At 67.5% G+C, this 17,227-nt stretch overlaps 2 protein-coding genes across 5 annotated transcripts in view; one reads left to right on the top strand and one right to left on the bottom strand.

Moving 5' to 3' along the window:
* Positions 1-737: 737 nt before the first annotated feature.
* Positions 738-6,227, top strand: FSCN2 (fascin actin-bundling protein 2, retinal). 2 transcript variants are annotated; one of them, XM_059380874.1, is made up of 5 exons: positions 738-1,578; positions 4,785-4,941; positions 5,276-5,397; positions 5,746-5,913; positions 6,016-6,227. In XM_059380874.1, the coding sequence occupies exons 1-5, from the start codon at positions 753-755 to the stop codon at positions 6,219-6,221; spliced, it is 1,479 nt and encodes a 492-aa protein (XP_059236857.1). In that variant the 5' UTR covers positions 738-752; the 3' UTR covers positions 6,222-6,227. The 2 variants fall into 2 exon arrangements, with proteins under 2 accessions (XP_059236857.1, XP_059236856.1); XM_059380873.1 differs by having other exon boundaries at positions 5,276-5,401; positions 5,672-5,913.
* A 1,954-nt stretch (positions 6,228-8,181) lies between these two features.
* FAAP100 (FA core complex associated protein 100) overlaps positions 8,182-17,227 on the bottom strand; it is a 9,655-nt gene continuing 609 nt past the window's right edge. Inside the window, exons 2-10 of one of the 3 annotated variants that reach the window (XM_059380870.1) lie at positions 17,024-17,142; positions 15,314-16,239; positions 14,131-14,287; positions 12,614-13,383; positions 12,372-12,511; positions 11,252-11,368; positions 9,427-9,513; positions 8,947-9,084; positions 8,182-8,712 (exon numbers count right to left, since the gene is read on the bottom strand). In XM_059380870.1, coding sequence (XP_059236853.1) covers positions 8,953-9,084; positions 9,427-9,513; positions 11,252-11,368; positions 12,372-12,511; positions 12,614-13,383; positions 14,131-14,287; positions 15,314-16,239; positions 17,024-17,142 — 2,448 coding nt within the window. In that variant the 3' untranslated portion in view covers positions 8,182-8,712; positions 8,947-8,952. Of the gene's footprint in view, positions 8,713-8,946; positions 9,085-9,426; positions 9,514-10,804; positions 11,042-11,251; positions 11,369-12,371; positions 12,512-12,613; positions 13,384-14,130; positions 14,288-15,313; positions 16,240-17,023; positions 17,143-17,227 lie in introns of those variants that run through there. The other 2 variants (XM_059380871.1, XR_009400512.1) reach the window with 2 other exon arrangements.

Genomic DNA, 17,227 nt, shown 5'->3' with positions numbered 1-17,227 from the left:
CCAGGATAGGGGCACCAGGGCACACGTGGCCACTCCCCGGCCCCACATCCCCTGGGTGCCACCTTCCCCGCCCCGGCCACCCTGGGGCAGGTGCAGGTCCTGGGCTGCCGGCTGCAGCCCGGGGATGGCTGAGGGGGACGGCACGCGACTCCAGCTCCAGGCTGCCGGAGTTGGGGGGCCTTGCTGGGCTCCTGGCACCAGGAATCAGAGAAGCAGTAACTGGATCTGGCGGGGGTTCTGGCGGCCGCCGGGGCGGAGGGCTGCGATCGGGTTGCGGTCTCGCTGAGTTTTCCACCAGGCAGCTTTCTCGACGTTGGGAAGGAGCTGGGCTGGTGAGTCCGTGCACTGGGTCTGGGGGCCCTGGCGTGGGGCACAGCGAGGAGAAAGCCTGAGCGGCGCAGGGGCCGGGAGGCGGGGCGCAGGGCCGGACGGCCCCAGTGTGGACAGGGAGGTGGTCAGCCCTCGGCGGGCGGAGCTCTCCACCCCTGCTGGCCCTGGGGCTCCGGCCGCTGGAGCAGTCCGCGAGTGGCTGAAATCCAAGCTGGGGTAACAAAAGGCAGCCGCTGTCCCTAAGCCGGCGCAGCTCTGATCCGCCCCCCCCAGCCCGTCCGCTGCCACCCGCGGGCCCGCAGCCACTGGCCAGAGGGTGGCGGGTCCATGCCGCCGGCCGGGCCTCGGGGGGACCTCGGGGGCTGTGAGCACGCGGAGAGCGCCTCGCAGGCCCCTCGCGGGGTGCTGGGCCGGCCCTGAAGATGCCCACCAACGGCCTGCACCAGGAGCTGAAGGTCCAGTTCGGCCTCGTCAACGACACCGGCCGCTACCTGACGGCCGAGAACTTCGGCTTCAAGGTCAACGCCTCGGCCCCCAGCCTCAAGAGGAAGCAGACGTGGGTGCTGGAGCCTGACCCGGGGCAGGGCTGCGCCGTGCTCTTCCGCAGCAGCCACCTGGGCCGCTACCTGTCCGCCGAGGAGGACGGGCGCGTGGCCTGTGAGGCCGAGCGACCGGGCCGCGACTGCCGCTTCCTGGTGCTGCCGCAGCCCGACGGGCGCTGGGCGCTGCGGTCGGAGCCGCACGGCCGCTTCTTCGGTGGCACCGAGGACCAGCTGTCCTGCTTCGCCACGGCCATCTCGGCGGCCGAGCTCTGGACCGTGCACCTGGCCACCCACCCGCAGGCGCACCTGCTGAGCGTCAGCCGCCGGCGCTACGTGCACCTGTGCGCGCAGGAGGACGAGATGGCGGCCGACAGTGACAGGCCCTGGGGCGTGGACGCGCTCATCACGCTCATCTTCCGGAGCCGGCAATACTGCCTGCGGTCCTGTGACAGCCGCTACCTGCGCAGCGACGGCCGCCTGGTGCGGGAGCCTGAGCCGCAGGCCCGCTACACACTCGAGTTCAAGGCCGGCAAGCTGGCCTTCAAGGACACCGACGGCCACTACCTGGCGCCTGTGGGGCCGGCCGGCACACTCAGGGCGGGCCGCAACACGCGGCCGGGCAAGGACGAGCTCTTCGACCTGGAGGAGAGTCACCCGCAGGTGGTGCTGGTGGCCGCCAACCACCGCTACGTGTCCGTGCGGCAAGGTAACGTGGGTGCAGCGGCCGGCCACGCGGACCGGGCTGGGCAGGGGCATCCTCACCGCACGGGTGGTGGCCAGTGGGGCGCAGCACGAGGGGCGGGGCAGGGGGGGGCCTGGGGTCCCGCGTGGGGGTGGCGGCCGAGCACTGGTGGCTTCAGTGTCGGGCGGACAGGATCCTTCTCAGGACCCCTGAGCCCAGGCCATGCTGGACACAGGACCGTGGAGCCCCGGCCCGCTGCCGCAGGGGTGCGGAGGGCAGGTCCCGCCCGTGCTGGGCCGGCCCCCACCCCTTACCCTCGCCTTCTCTTGTCCTGCTTCATTTTCTGAACTTCACAGGAAGTGCGGGAAGGGGCCACGCACAGGCTAAGGAGCCAGCAGGAGTGCCATAGGCAGGGCCCTGGTGCCCACACCACCCATGCCTGACCCGTGGGGATCCTCACCCAGCCTGGGGTGGAGTGTGGAAGGACCTCGGGGTCCCTCCGGTCTGGTGGCCTCCCCCGGGACCCAGGCTTCCTGGCGGCAGGCACGGTCTCTGCCAGCTGGGTGGAGCTGGCTGCCCGTCCTGTCCTGGCCCATTGGCTCCCTGCCTCGCGCGGCCAGCGTGCCTTTCCGCACACCATCCCATGCCTGTGGGCACGGGCAATCCCTCCTTCCCCAAGACGAAACCGGGCCCAGGCCAACAGTTGCAACTGTCCCCTGCGTGGGCCCCTGGGTCTGTGCCCCCAGGAGTGGCCAGGCATGCCCTTATCAGCCCCACTGCCACCTGCTAGTCCTGTTGGCTGAGGCCCAGCTGCGGGCACGCAGAAGGGGCCCCCTGCCTGGAGCCAGGGTTCCCAAGGCCAGTCCTGCGCCGCAACGGGCAGTCCACAAACACCTCCTGAACGCCTGTCTGGAACATGGCCATGTCCCAGGGCACGACGGACTGTCCGCCCTGTCCTTCCTGGCACAGGCCCGGCGGTCTGGCCACACCATTCTCTGGCCTGTGGGAGTTGCCTGGTTTGTCAGCCACGTGAGCCGCATTCTCTGTCGGCAGGGGGGGGGGGTGCGCACAGGAGCCGCGGGTAAGGCCGTGGTGCTGCAGGCAGTGGAGGGACAGAGCGCGCTGGTAGTGGCGGCGAGGGACTGCGCATATGGGCTCTACTTCCCCCCAGAGCCCCTGCACCTGACTCTGTCTGTCCCGGCCGCACCCCGACTAAGGACAGGCTCTGCCTTCTGCATAGAAGTCAGAGGCACCCCACATTCGCCTGCTCGCCTCCAGGCATGTGACCTGCCCCCCCAGATGTTCAGATGTGGACTTGGCAGCGAGTCGACGAGGAAGCAGGATGTGCGTGTCTGTCCTGGGGGAGGAGACAGCTACGCTGTGGGATCTGCTGCGGGGTGGTGACGGGATCCCAACAATTCTGCTGGCCAGGTAGCCCCCGAACCTGTCTACTTCCCATAGGGGGTCTCGGAGTACCCCCTGGCTGGCCTGTTTTCCCCACCCAGTATCTTTTTTTTTCTTTCAAGATTTTATTTATTTATTTGACAGATCACAAGTAGGCAGAGAGGCAGGCAGAGAGAGAGGGAGAAGCAGGCCCCCTGCTGAGCAGAGAGCCCAATGCGGGGCTCCATCCCAGGACCCTGGGATCATTTACTGAGCCGAAGACAGAGGCCTCAACCCACTGAGCCACCCAGGTGCCCCTCCAGTATCTTTTTGGGCTGCCCCCATTGGCGAGAGTAGGCTGTTTCTGTTGCCCCCTCTGCCAGCCTTGAGTGGGACAGTGGAGCTCAGAAAACAGACCACGTGGCTCAGGCTACGAGGACATCATCTCCTGTAAATGGAAGTCTGGAGGCACGGGGCGGTGGGGACCCAGGCAGAACACCATCACCAGCTCCATGGAGTTCTCAGAACCCTTTGCTCTCTCCTCCTTGTGGAGCTGCTCTCGGAGGACAGCTCTGACCTCAAGCTGGGTGCCTTGTGGTCACAAGATGGCTGCTGCTATTCCAGCAGAAGCTGTGGGAGTCAGAAACCCCTCGGCCAGTCTGTCTGGGGCGATGCTGGGGATGCCAGTGGGGTTGGCCTCCGAGGGGCCACGGTGTAGCCCGACTCAGGAGACCTAGCCTCCCTCTGCCCTCAGCACCTGCAGGGACGGGTCTCCCACCCTCCGTGGTCTGTTTCAGTGTCACCTTCTCCAGGGGCCACCCCAGCCCAGGCCTGCAGCACCCACAGGCCTCGGACAAACTGTCATCTGTGTCGTTACTGCCGGGCACATGCCTGGAGCCTCAGGCGCCTGCTCAGTTCAGTGCTGCTGATGGGACGGCGGGGTCCATGTGAGAAGGGAGACAAGAGACCTCACTGGGCGGCTTTGGAGGGAGCGACCTTGGGAGCTGAAGGACAGCAGGTCCCACCCTCTCCAGCACACATGTGCCCGGTGCCTGCTCTACCTTCCTGGGGACAGGGCTGCACAGGATCTGGCCCTGACCCTCAGGGCTCCATTTCCTCCTGCTTCACACTGGAGCCTGGCCTCACGGGGAGCTCTGGGATCTGTCACATCCCTGGAAACAGGGGCATGGTTTATGGGACGATACTAGGGAGACTCTAGAGCCTGGCCTCTGCCCCGCATCCTGGGCATGGTTATCCCCAGTTCCATCCTCCAGGAACCCCAGGCAGCGCCCCAGGGAGTTTTGCCCTCCTTCAGGGTTCCTAGGAGACCAGACACGTAAAAAGGGGGGCTGGGGTGGGGACAGTGGGCCAGGTTTTCCTCTGTGCCCAGGAATGGACCCTAGGCCCCAGCTAGGGTCTTCCCCAACTTGGGCCCTGGCTTGGGGAAGAAGAGGAACCTCACTGTGCTTATCCAGGGGCTTAGGGGTGAGTTATAAATAGAGGCTGGTGTAAGTCTTGGGTCGAGAGAGCAGTAGCAAGCAGATTACCTAATGATTAGCAGAGGCAGGGGATTTGCTGGCACAGAAGGGTCTGGCTCCTGGGGCTGCGGTAGGAGCTTTGCCAAGGACCTTCAGGGAACTGGACACTGCAGTCCACAGTGTGCCCACATGGCCATGGCGGCACCACCTCCTACTCTCCGAAAAGCGCCTTCCAAATCTTAATTCCAAAGGGTTCTGAGACCCCTTCTGCCTTCAGGGTTGCCCCAAGAGCATGCTTTTCCCCATCTTTCTGCTCCCCACCCCCGACCTGGGGAGAGGTGTGAGGGGCTTCCCCTATCCTCCCTCTAGGGGTCAATGTCTCAGCCAACCAGGACGAGGAGCTGCTTCATGAGACCTTCCTGATGCAAATTGACCAGGAGACGAGGAAGTGCACCTTCTATTCCAGTACCGGGGGCTACTGGACCCTTGTCACGCACGGGGGCATCCACGCCACAGCCACACAGGTGTGAGTGCCCCATCCCCATCTCCACCACCATGACCATGACCACCACCACCACCACCTCCACCACCACCTCCACCACCACGCCTCCTCCACTGCCCCAATCACCACCATCTCCACGGCCTCCCCCACCTCCACCACAAGGACCACTGAATCGGCCCAGCCGAGTAAATACTCACTGGGCAAGGGGCAGCTCTTAACAGTGGCGGGTGTGTCCGTGGAAGGCGAGCGCCTGTCCCCCCCTCCCCGGGGGTTGGTACTGGACCTGAGGGGGATGGGAATGCCTGACCCTGAGCTCCTGTCTTGCTGCTCTGAGGGGACTTTACCCTGACCTTCCCAGTTCTGCAAACACCATGTTTGAGGTGGAGTGGCGTGGCCGGCGGGTGGCCCTCAAGGCCAGTAATGGCCGCTATGTGTGCATGAAGAAGAACGGACAGCTGGCGGCCGTCAGCGATTTTGTGGGTGAGCACTCCTCACCAGTCCCAGGGCCCAGGGTGTCCTCGCGCTGAGCTGGTCCCTCCTCCCTGCCCGGGCGGCCTTGGCAGCGGTCCTCCTTGTTGGTCAAGATTGCTCCGGACGACAGGGAGAAATCAGAGCCCCCGATCTCCACCGCACATTTGGGGAACCTGGGGCTTAGCGGTAACAGGCCTCTTGCCAAGGTCACACGAGTCATGGCAATGGCAGATGTGGGCCCACAAGTGTCCAGGCCAGGAATCTGGGCCCCTTCTGCCCCCAGGCCCCCCCCATCCTACCCACCCCGGGGAGGACGGCGGGCGGGGCTGTGGCGCCTCAGCCCCTCCTCTCCGCCAGGTGAGGACGAGGAGTTCATTCTCAAGCTCATCAACCGGCCCATCCTCGTGCTGCGGGGCCTGGACGGCTTCGTCTGCCACCGCCGGGGCTCCAACCAGCTGGACACCAACCGCTCCGTCTACGACGTCTTCCACCTGAGCTTCAGCGACGGCGCCTACCAGATCCGAGGTGCGCGGGGGCGCGGGCGCGGGGCAGGGGCCCCCCTGGGGCGGGGGTGGGCGCGGCCCCCGGCTCCCGCGCGCGCCCCGCCGACCCGGCCCCCGCCCGCAGGCCGCGGCGGCGGGTTCTGGTACACCGGCAGCCACGGCGGCGTGTACAGCGACGGCGAGCGGCCCGAGGACTTCGTCTTCGAGTTCCGCGAGCGCGGCCGCCTGGCCATCCGCGCCCGGGGCGGCAAGTACCTGCGCGGGGGCGCCTCGGGGCTGCTGCGCGCGGACTCGGACACGCCGGCCGGGGTCGCGCTCTGGGAGTACTGAGCGGGGGCGCGTCCCCCCATTAAACCGTGTCTGGGACGCAGCGGCTGGCGGGCTCCGTGGCGCCGCGAGGGGAGGGTCGTGCGCGGACGGCCCGCCCCAGCCCCGGGGCTCCGGCCGCGGCTGCTCCACCTCCCCACCCCGCAGCGCAGCAGACGCAGGGCGGGCGCGTGTGGCCCGGAGTGGGGTCCAGCGGGTGGGACACCCCCGCCCCGGCAGGTGCCCCCGGCGGAGTGCGGGGTTAGGCCGGTCGCAGGGTCTTGCGGGGGTGGATCCTCCCACGCGGATCCGGGTCTCAGGAAAAACCCAGCGCAGGTGAGGTGAGAGCGACCCCGTCCCTCCCAAACTGGGTGCGGGCGGCCGACCCTGGGGAGAGGGCCCCTCTCAGCCCTGCACAGCCCCACCGGGGCCTCCACGCCGCCCGCACCCACCCCACCCGCCCCAGACAGGCCGGATGCCAAGACAAGGTCTGTGGTCCCGCAGCCAGCAGCCAGGCACTCCCCTGCCCCCAAGGACCCCCACCCAGGCCAATGCCTCTTGGAGGGGTCGGGTGGCCCAGAGCCTGACGGGAGGTGGAGACCAGATGCCCCGCCCCTGAGTCCAAGCCCCTCCCCGCCCCTGGGGCCTGAGAGCCCGTCCAGCGAATCCAGCCAGTGAGGGCCGTGGGGACTGGGGCGCTTTGGGAAAGGTGTGCGAGGCGGGACGTGCAGCACGGATGTGCCCGACCAGAGTGGACAGGGAGGGATCCTGCCCCCACCCACAGCCTCTCCCCAGTGTCCGCCTCAGCCCGGCCTGCTCCGGACCTCACTGCCTCGCCCAGCCTTAAGGACAGATGGGCTGGACCCCAGCAGGCCCACTGGCCAAGGGGGGCTGAGTTAACCCTCTGAGAACCAGACACCAGAGCCTCGAGGCTGCAGAAGAGCAGGTGGCCGCAGGCCCCATGGCCTGTGCTGCCCCCTGGCGACACCAGGGCAGGAGGACGGGGGCTCCCCCGCCCGGCGCTTGCCCAGTGATCACAGCGGGGGACTCCCTTGGTGTCCCCGACTTCCCTTCGCTGGCCTCTGCCAGGAGTGCACTTGGCCTCAGACCCATGCTGAGCGAAGTCCACGCGGCCTGGGGAGGGGAGACAGGGACCAGTGCCCGGAGGGTCCACCTGGGACTGCGTGCAGGCCGGGCCGGAGCCGTGTGGGGGACAGTGAGCCACACGCAGCAGGGGCTGCCGAGGGGCTCCCGCGCTCGGTGCAGTGGCCCGTCCCTGGTGGGGCGTTGACAGGGCAGCCCAGCACAAGGCTCCGGGCGCCAGTCCCCGCCCCCCCCGCCCTGTCTGGGTCCCCCTGCCCCCCCCCCCCCCCCCCCATCTCTCCCAATTCACAAAGGTTCCACAGGATTCCACGGGTTGGCTGCCTGGCTTGTGGGTCTCCTCTTCTGGAGACCAGGGGGCGGGGCTCGAGTGACTGCAGCCTCACCTGCCCCACCAGGGCCCTCCGGCCAGCAGGCGTGGGGAGGGGAGCGCCCTTCCCTACTACTGCGTCTGCATCCCTGAGAGGGTGCGGGCTCATGCCTCACCAGGGTCATCCTGGTCAGCAGCTTGGCGGAGGCGGCAAGTGTGCCTTGGACGTCATGTGGGAGCTGGAAGTGGGGACCAGGGGCAGCCCAGCCCAGCCCTGGCGCTGGGGGACAAGCTTCCAGCGCTGCTCTGTCCACAGCCAACATCTGTGCCCACCACCGCCTCTAGCATGTGGTCCCCCTCTCTCCCTCCTTGGAGACGGCCTGTCCTCCCTGGGAGGGGCTTGCTTGCCCTGTGGGCTGGGTGGGCCCTTCACCCAGGGCCGGGGGACTCTCCCTGGCCCCCACGACCACGGAAAAGACCAAGGCAGGGTTCATCTATGCACACCCCAGAGGAGGCCCAGAAATGCAGTCAGAGCTGCTGCCCCAAAACACACACACACAGTGACAAGGCAGCTCCATGGGGAACAGACTTTTCCCGCAGCAAGGGGGGCCTCGCAGCTCCTGCACGTACAGGAGAGCACCATGTTGAGTCCAAACAGGGGGTCACCCCCGCCGACTGCTGGACGCACCAGCACTGGAAGGCCACTGAGTGGCTGCTCAGGACAAGGGGCCCTGGAGACAGGGCACAGGGCTGTGCACGGCCCCGGCCACAAGCACCTACTGGGGGAGTGTCAGAGCCACAGGACAGCATGCCCAGTGGGTGGCCTCAGCAGCGGCCCGTAAATGAGGGGCCCCGAGAGGGAGGAGAGGTCTGTACTTGGGGGAGCAGGCAGTGGGGCAGGCAACAGCCATGGCCAGAACCCCCGAAGTCCCAAATCTGGAAACTTTCTCCTGGGCTCCTGTGGGCTGCTCTGGGGCCCAGACCCTGCACCCAGGGCCTGACTTCTGGGTTGGGGGGGCGGTGGGCAGACGTCGTGGATCCAGCTCCAGGGCTCCGGGCCAGGGACGGCCAGGTAGGACCAGGTTCAGCAGGAGTCGTGGGCAGCTACCGAAGGGGAAGGAACACTGTACAGAGGCTGGGGCCGGGCGGGCTGGGGGGCCACGAGTGCCACTTCACGCACACCCCAGAGCAGTTGTGGGCCCCGTGTCCCCAGTAGTGCCCAGTCCACCTGCCACCCCCAGCCTCATGGCCAAGGTCAGGAGCCAGGAAGCAGGCCCTGGTGTTACGCACTTCTCCCCATAAAGCCACGAGGGTGCTGGGCTTGTGGGAGGGGCCCACCTGGGGTCACACCAGGAGGAGGCTGGGGCTGCGCAGCTGCCGGTGCACCTGCAGGAGCCTCTGGGCGGTGGCGTGGAGGCTGGCTTCGTCTTCCGTGCACAGCCGGTCCCGCAGGGTCTGCACCTCCCGCAGCAGGGTCTGCCGGTGGGGGCAGCAAGCTCAGACCCCCCACCTCGCCACTGGGCACGGCCCCTCTGGGGGACAGCGGTTATGCACAAACCCTACTTGGTATGTGGCAGGTGACCCACAGCCAACCGCTCCGCAGGCGACAGGAAGGTCCGATGGAAGGCGGACGGGGGAAGGAGCAAGGCTGGAGACCAGGAGCCACGCCCACCCCGCATTCCCCCCTCCGTGGCTGAGCAGGGGGCAGGCCCCCACTGTGCGGGGTGAGCCCTGTGTTCCCAGAGGATCCCGGCCAGGGACAGTGTCACGGAGCAGGCCGGCGGGAGGCCATGGGGAGGGGAGCCGGAGGGGCCTTACCTCGTGGCTGCTGTGGGTCTGCTGGAGACACTGTACACGGAGGTCGGGCGGGCCGGGAATCCGGGCAGCTTGCTCCACGACCATCCTCTGGGGGCAGGGGACAGGGAGGCTGGAGCCGGTGCGCAGGGTTCCTCTCACACCGCGCCACCACCTCCACGGGCCCTCTGTGCCTTGCACTCCAGCCCTAGCCCGACGACCGAGGACTCGGAGGTCGCCCTCCGAAGCTCCCGCCACCCCTCCCAGCGCTTCCCTCATTCCCACGAGCCGAGCCGTCTCCCGCCACCCTGTCTCCCAGCCTTCGTCCCAGCCCTTCGTGCCCACTGCCCTCACGGGGGCCACCAACCTGCCCCCTCAGCACGGCCCCCTGTGGGGTGCTGCTTGTCCTGTGCTCTGGGGGGAAGCCCAGGGTCAGGCAGCGAGGCCCCCACAAGCCTCTGTGGCGGGCACCACACACCTGACAGGGTCCCCCAAACTCTGCCTGGCCAGCACACACCGGTTCCCCGGTGCACTCCCGTCACGGGGCGCAGGGTGTCCGCTGCCAGGACCAGGGTCCATAGCCGCGTGACGGGCCTGTCAAGGGACCACCGGCAGCCCTCTGTTAGGGGCCAGGTGAGGCGGGAGCACAGCCCCAGCAGCTGAGAGACCGTACGTGGACGTGGGGCCTTTAGATGAGCTCATGTGGGGGAGACCCAGGTCGAGTAGGGAGTGATCACACAGGAGCCTCTGGAGGTGGCGTGGGGACAGCTGTGTGAGTGCGGGAGAGGCCTCGGCCACGGGCGCCGGATTCCTGCCGTTTGGGTCTGGTCTGTGGCAGTCATGGCCACACCGGGACACACTTCCCCCAGCACCTCGCTAACCATGTGGCCCCTGACCGTCATGCCGGGTCTCGGCTGGGTTGTTAACAGCCTGATGGGGAGACCCCGGTCCAAGAGGCTCCCCTCTGAGCAGAGGGAACGGGAACCACTCTGGGGGCTGGGTGTCCTTTTTGGGAACCTGGCACTACATTCCTGAACTGCGTGAGCCTCAGTGGGCCCATCAGAATGCCGAGTAGGGGACAGCGGCGGGGCCACAGGCTCTTGAGTGATGCCCGCCTGCCGGGCGCGGGTGGGTCTGACACAACAGCACTCAGGTCCTCGTGGAAGCCTCGACTGCGGCTTCTCTGGTTCTCAGGGTGTGGGTGGGGCCGGGGAAGGTGCGCTGGTGCGTTCCCCGCCGGAGGGATGGGGGCCACGGCAGACTCCTCCGGGGCTGCTAAAGCCGCAGTCAGAGCGGCGGGAGGAGACGGCCAGCTGGGCCAGAGCCTGGGCTCCACTGGCCCAAGGGACCAGGTGCCAGGCTTCACGTAGACCGTGAGCACCTTCTCAGATCTGGGACTTACGGCCCCCAGAAGGCAGTGCAGCCGCTGGCTCCCGCACTAGACAGGGCCCCTTGTGGCGTCTGCGAGGGCGGAGACGTGGTGGCTCGGACTGCAGGCACCTCAGCGCAGGGCCCACGCCGGCACATGCAGCCCCGGGGCCCACGCCGGCACACGCAGCCCTGGGGCCCACGCCGGCACACGCAGCCCCGGCACACGTTCTCTCCGCACAGGCGCTGCTCAGCCAGGCGAGATGGGGACCTGAGTTGGCCGCGGCAGGGAACACAGACAAGGTCCTCCTCAGCGGCCTGAAGGCTCAGGGAAGCACAAGCAGGGTCTGCCATGGAAGAACCACCAGCACAGCTCCCCGCACAGCCCGAACGGGCAGGAGCAGAGGTGGTCCTCCAACCCCCACACAGGCAGCCCCACCCCCGACAGCGCCCCCGCAGCTGCCCAAGCAGACCCACACACCTGCAGACGCCCAATGACCGCGTGGTGTGCGCTGCACAGGCTCGCCGGCGAGGAGCTCTCCACCTGGATCTCCACAGTCTGCAGGGGCCCTGCTGCGCCCAGGTCGGTCATGGCCACCTGCCACACAGAAGAGCCTCACCACCCACCCATGGCCCTGCCAGCCCCAGACCACAAGCAGCTCCAGCTGCCCTCAAAGGCCCTGGCAGCCCGCACGCCCAGGCCTGGCTCTCCCCACCCAATGAGAACTTGCATCAGAAAGACCAGCCGGCCACCCAGCAGTCACCCAGCTGGAACACATGTGCAGAAGTCCTGTTTCCTTGGAATCTATAGCCACGGCACTCACTCTACGGCCAAGGGACTCTGTGCCCGCCTGCCAACCCTGGACCGCCCATGCCTGGACTCCCCTATGGCACACTGGGCGTCCTGGGCCACCTAACAGCAGGGCCAGGGTTTCAGATGTGAGACAGGGAGCAGGCTGGGCAGTCCGTCCCCCGGGAGCTCCAGCTGCAGGAAGCTGAAGACAGAACCAGCTAGGACAGGCCACAGGCAGGACAGGCCACGGGCCAGGACATGCTGGCTCACTCTCCACCCAGAGCGCCAAGGACGGGCCCCACCCGGGAACTGAGGAAGGCCACTGCTCCTGGCACTTCTGGAACCCTGAGGTGTGTTAGGGCTGCGAGCGCTCTTGAGGCCAAGAGCACTGGTGGAGCCACCATCCGGGCCCAGATCAGGGCCCAGGGACGCCCAGAGCCTGGGCAGGTCAGCACGGTGTCTCGGCACCCCCGGGGGCAGCTTCTGCAAACGGGCAGGGGTTTGGGTGCCTGAGGACCAGTATCAGCAGGTCCCGCCCCGCAGTACTCACGGCTGCCAGACACAGCTAGGGAAGTAGGCCACGAGTGCCAGCAGCACACACGGGGGTGTGCCCCCACATGAAGGTTAGCCTGGTTCCCACACAGACCCCACGCCCCCACAAAGGCTGTTCCAGCACAGCCGAGCCTCAGACAGCAGGAAACTCTATGCAGTGGGGACCGGTCACCAATCCCCTCAAGCAACGCAGACATAGCTGGCTTGGGGACGACACTCAGAGACGCTTTTCCCCAGGGTCCAGACCCCCACGTGCCTCTCGGACGGTCAGGTGCACATCAGCGCCATCTGGGGCCACTCCCTGGACCGAGGACAGCTGGCGGGCTCGCACAACGTCCAGGGCGGCGTTCCCGGCAAGGAGCCACTGCAGGGTGGCGCAGTCCAGGGGCGTGCCTGCTGGGTGGGGGGCTGTGGTGAGTTCAAGCAGGGCCTGTAAGAGGGAGGGGCCTGATGTCCACACACCCTGAAGCCACGGTGAAGGCATCCGACACCACCAACCTGAGTGACGGTCCCCCAAGGCAGCCCTCAGCAGCTCTGCAGACACTTTGATCGTGGCCACCGACGGAGGCAGGAACTTGGCCCGCAGGGAAGCAGGTCCTGTCGGCTCGCTGCGGGGCCCGAGGAGAGATCCCAAGAAAGTGTCCACAGGGTCGCACAGGGGGCCGAGCAGCCCGGGCGCCTGCGTGTGGGCTGGGGCCAGGCCAGGGAAGCGCAGGCACCAGAGCACGTCCACAGTGTGCTCACACAGGGGCAGGCAGATGCCGTCCTGCTCAGGCAAGATATCAGGGCGGAACTCATCCAAGGAGTCCGTAGAGGACTCTGACGGGGCACGCGCCCCGCCCACGACCTCCCTGAGGCTGTAATGGAGTGCGCAAGACACGGTCAGGGGCAGGTGCAGGACGCCATCCTCCCCGGGGCCCAGGGGCAGCGTCACTTCCCGCCGATCGCCGGGGCCCAGCCGGTCCACAGGGATGGTGTAGGTGGTGGCTGCGCTGGCCACGTCAGCGTCTGAGGCAGAGGCGCTGGTCAGCACCCGCACACACAAGGCCCAGCCCCGGTCCAGACGGAGGCCGCTACTGTTCTCCAGCTGGCAAGTGGCCGTCAGCACGTCCTGCAGCTGTGGGCGGCTCCAGGCGGTCGTCAAGGTGCACGAGATGGGCCTGGGGCCCTCCCGGCCGGACAACAGGATGCAGCTCACATTCATGGCTTCGTTGAGGCAGGTCAGGGCCTTGTTCCGCTGGTCAACAGCCTTCCTCAGAGAAGACAGCCTGGAAAGAATGAAGGTGGCACCCACGGGGAGGCGCGCCGGCGGGCCCCTCGTCCCCTGCTCCCGGGACTGGAAGGCACCAGGACCTCACTCTTTGCCGTGAAGAGCAGGCCACTGCCTCCGGGAGCAGTGCTGCAGCCCCGGCCACGCCGAGCCCCGTCCAGCGGCTCCCAGCATCGGACCCCGCCCCCTCCCAGGCAGCACAGCCACAGCGGGGCAGAGGATGGGGCTGCCACAGCCCACACCCAGCAGCCCCGGCCTGCTCACTGGGCTCCCGGCCACCGCCAACCTCGTTGGCGCCGCATGGCCCGGGGCGTCTGCACATCCCCGGCCATGTCCCTTGTCAGCCCTGTTGATCCTCTGTGGCAACAGTGCGACGGCCGAGGACGGCAGGCTCCTCGGAAACTGCACAGAAGGGCAGGCAAGGGCTGAGCGGAGCCCGCTGCTCTGAACAGGTCAGAGGGATATGCCGCTGGGGCCTCTGCTGAGACAGGGACGCAGAGGCCTCCGAGGAGAGGGGCCCACTGGGGGAGAGCCGAGGAGCCAGCAGGGGCCGTGTCCTGGACCCGCTAACAGGGAGAAGCTGCAGGCGGGATGTGGAAACGGGACATCCCTTTCCCCCGACGCAGCCTTCCGCCATGCAATGTGCCACCTGGGGCTCTCCCTGGGGTCAGAGGCCTGGACCTGCGCTGCCCCCACAGACGCAGCACCGGCCTCCGGCCGAGCCACCCGAGGCACAGCTGCTCACCTCTCAGAGACGGTGCCGATCCCAGATAGCAAGTCCTTAATCTTCTGACCAGTACTGGCCGCAGCGGCTCTAGTGGGGCCCGGCACCTCCGAGCTCAGCTGCAGGCGGCAGGTCATCAGGCGGCCCCTGGTGGACAGGGCCAGGAGCCTCACGTCACCTGCAGACGCACACCTGTGAGACCCGGTCACCAGGTGGGGGAGGGGCAAGCTACTGGGGGCACAGCACAGAGGTCGACAGCGTGCGGCCCCCCGCAAGAACGAGAGGGTTCTGGAGACGGCCCTGAAGAGCCCAGATACGCACTAAGGGCCGGGCGGAGCCCCTGCCCACGTCCGTCCCTGCACACGTCCCGAAGGGTCCTCCCTAGGGGAGAGTGCTGGCACCCAGCTCAGTGCTGTGGGAAGGGTTCTGGGGACGGGACTAAGGTGGCCGAATGAGGACGCGTGTGGCCTCATCAGCCAGGTGCCGCCGGCCTGCACCGCCCCCATGGCCTGCACAGGGCAAGGCAGGGCACAGGTGCCCGTCTCGCTCCACACTCACGGGGCCTTTCCAGAAGCCTGTGGTCTCTCTAGCATCGGCTGGTCCCCCCACCCCTGGGCTCCATCTCCTGCAACTGTCTGCTTGTCCCCCGCGCCCAAGGCCACCGAGGCCCCAAGCCCTGGGCCGTGGTGTGGCAGCCCAACAGCGAGGCACGGAACACGTGTGAGCCGTGCAGCAGCCTGGCGCTGGCCTAGTCCGTGCTTCCTCCACGAGGAGTACCACCCCGTGGGCCGGGGTGGGGGGCACCGTTCTCGCCCCCCCCAGCGCTGTCCAGGGAAGACACGTCCAGCACGCAGCTCCAGCAGAGCCGCCGGGGGCAGGCCACACAGGAGGCGGGCAAGCGCTTCCCAGCCTTCAGAAACACGCCGGCCTTGACCAGAGCCCTCCCGGGACTCCCCACCACAGAGCACCTGCCCCGGAGAGATGCCCCACCCCTACCCACACACCAGCAGGCAGCCCCCGCCCCCCGAGGCAGGTGTCAAGCACCAGCCTAGGGCAGCTGGGGAGGAGCCTGCCTGTGAGGTTTGCCGAAGATGGGAACAACGTGCCAGTTCACATGCAGAAGACAAGCCCGCAAAGCTCCACCCCCCCCGCCCCCGGCACGACAGGCGGTGGCGTCTCCGGCTCACGTAGCACCACCTCGTACCTTCGGGCACCTCGGACAACACTGAGAGGGTGACGACGCTGCAGACGCCCAAGCCGGCTGGACACAGCAAAGATGGCGGGTCTCCCAGGTCCCCGCTGGGGACGCCTTCCTGAGCCAGGTCCACGACACAGAGCTCCGAGGTGGTGCTGTGGTAGACACGGCCACCTCCGCCACAGGCCGCACAGAGCACGGGCCCCGGCAGCCGGTACTCCCGCAGCTCCGGCACCAGAGTCCCAGCCTCGTCCCAGCCGGCCTTGATGGTTAGGACCTGGCCGTCATGACCGAGTGCCACCAGGCAGTCAGGGTGTGTGTCTTCCACGTCCTGGACCAATGACTCTGTCTTCACGGCCCCAATGAAAACAACAGGTTCCTCCAGGTGATGGAGGATCTTGACAAGGGCCTTCGGGTCGCCAGGGGACAACTTTGAGGTGACCAGAGTCTTCAAGACCACACAGCAGAGTTGGCCATCAGGGAGACCACAGAGGATCACAGGTGACTCCAGAAGGGAGGCGTCAACTCCAAACAGTAGCCCAAAGAGGGCCCGTTCCAGCCAGAAGCCCCCAGAGCCCTGCGCACGGCTGTGCAGAGCACTGGGGCCCGCTGGGGACACACAGCACAGCACTGGGAGGAAGCGGGGGGCTGTGGGCTCCCCAAGGGGCCCAGTGAGGGGGCTGGAGATGGACAACTCCACCTCGCCAACCTGGCCTCTGAGTCTGGCGTCCTCTCCCGGACGGGGGCACTCAAACAGCTGTACCTTCCAGTGGGCAGGGCCCTGTGCCAGGGTGACGAGCTTATCAGCAACCACAGTGAAAGTACACAGAGCGGCATCCGGGAGCAGGCAGGCGTCTGGGTCCACGGAAATCACGGCACAAGGAGGCTCGCCGTCCTCACTGTCCTGGTCACTCCCGTCATCTTGGTTCATGGACCTTCAAGAACCAGGGAACTGTGAGAACACAATTAAGCTGTCTTCCCAACAAACCACCACTGACCACACTGGGCCGGGCATCTTCCCAGGCAGTGACCTCGGTGCCCGTTACGGCCCCTCAGCACTGTGGGGAAGGCCCACCTGGGAGCAGCTGGCCGGCCACACACCTCGGGCCTGCCCGAGGACTGCTGTCGTGAGCGCCTGTCCCCCTGGGACACACACAACAGGATGCACCCAGGCTTCCAGAAACGGGTTCAGGAGGAAACGTCTCGTCCGCGCAGAACCGTAAGACCCCCCCGCACCGAGGTCGATCCTCTGAACCGCCCCCCATTTCTAGGTCCTGAGACAGCAGCGACCACGGCGCGTCTAGACCTGAGCTGGCGCACAAGAGAGGCCGAGCTCCTCAGGACCGGCCCCCTCCAGCCTCAGCGTTCAGGGTGCGCTGGCAGTGACCGCTAACTTCAGAGACCCACCTACGGCCAGGGGGACAGCATCCTGCCTGGGGTTGCACGCTGCGCCGCCTGAGCCCCATTTACTAAGGACTGTCCTGGAGACGAGCCTGCTGGAGGATGCCCGGGCTGGGGGCCGGGGCAGCCCAGACTTGGGAGCTGGCCCCGCGCCCTCCGACCCCACAGGGGACGGCTGGTGTGTGCTGTGACCCCGATCTAGGCCACGCAGGGCGGACAGGTCACAGTGGCCAGGGTAAGGAGGCCAGGGCCGGGCACGAGGAGTCCCCCCCCAGGCCGGGCCGGCCGCCACCTGTGCCGCCCACTGTACCCCGTCACCTGCTCTCGGGGTCCGGCGACAAGCAGTAGATGCCCCTCCGGGCGCACAGGACGTAGAGCAGCCCGGGGACGGCCGAGAGCTCCAGCTGCCACACCGGCGCGGGGAAGCAGTACACGGCCTGCGCGGGGAGAGGGCGGCGTCGGGCCGGCCGCCGGCGCGGGGGAGGCGCGGCCCAGCACCCGGCCTCCGCGCCCCCGGCCTCC

Source organism: Mustela nigripes, chromosome 16 (genome assembly GCF_022355385.1).
Source record: "Mustela nigripes isolate SB6536 chromosome 16, MUSNIG.SB6536, whole genome shotgun sequence".
Lineage (NCBI taxonomy): Eukaryota > Metazoa > Chordata > Mammalia > Carnivora > Mustelidae > Mustela > Mustela nigripes.
This window is presented reverse-complemented; position numbering and strand designations above follow the sequence as displayed.

Excerpts from the sequence above, each read along its gene's own strand:
- FSCN2 (XM_059380873.1), top strand. The coding sequence starts at position 753 with ATGCCCACCAACGGCCTGCACCAGGAGCTGAAGGTCCAGTTCGGCCTC. Across the intron at positions 5,402-5,671 it reads GTCAGCGATTTTGTGGGTGA|GCCCCCCCCATCCTACCCAC; the intron begins GCACTCCTCACC and ends TTCTGCCCCCAG. Across the intron at positions 5,914-6,015 it reads CGGCGCCTACCAGATCCGAG|GCCGCGGCGGCGGGTTCTGG; the intron begins GTGCGCGGGGGC and ends CCCCGCCCGCAG.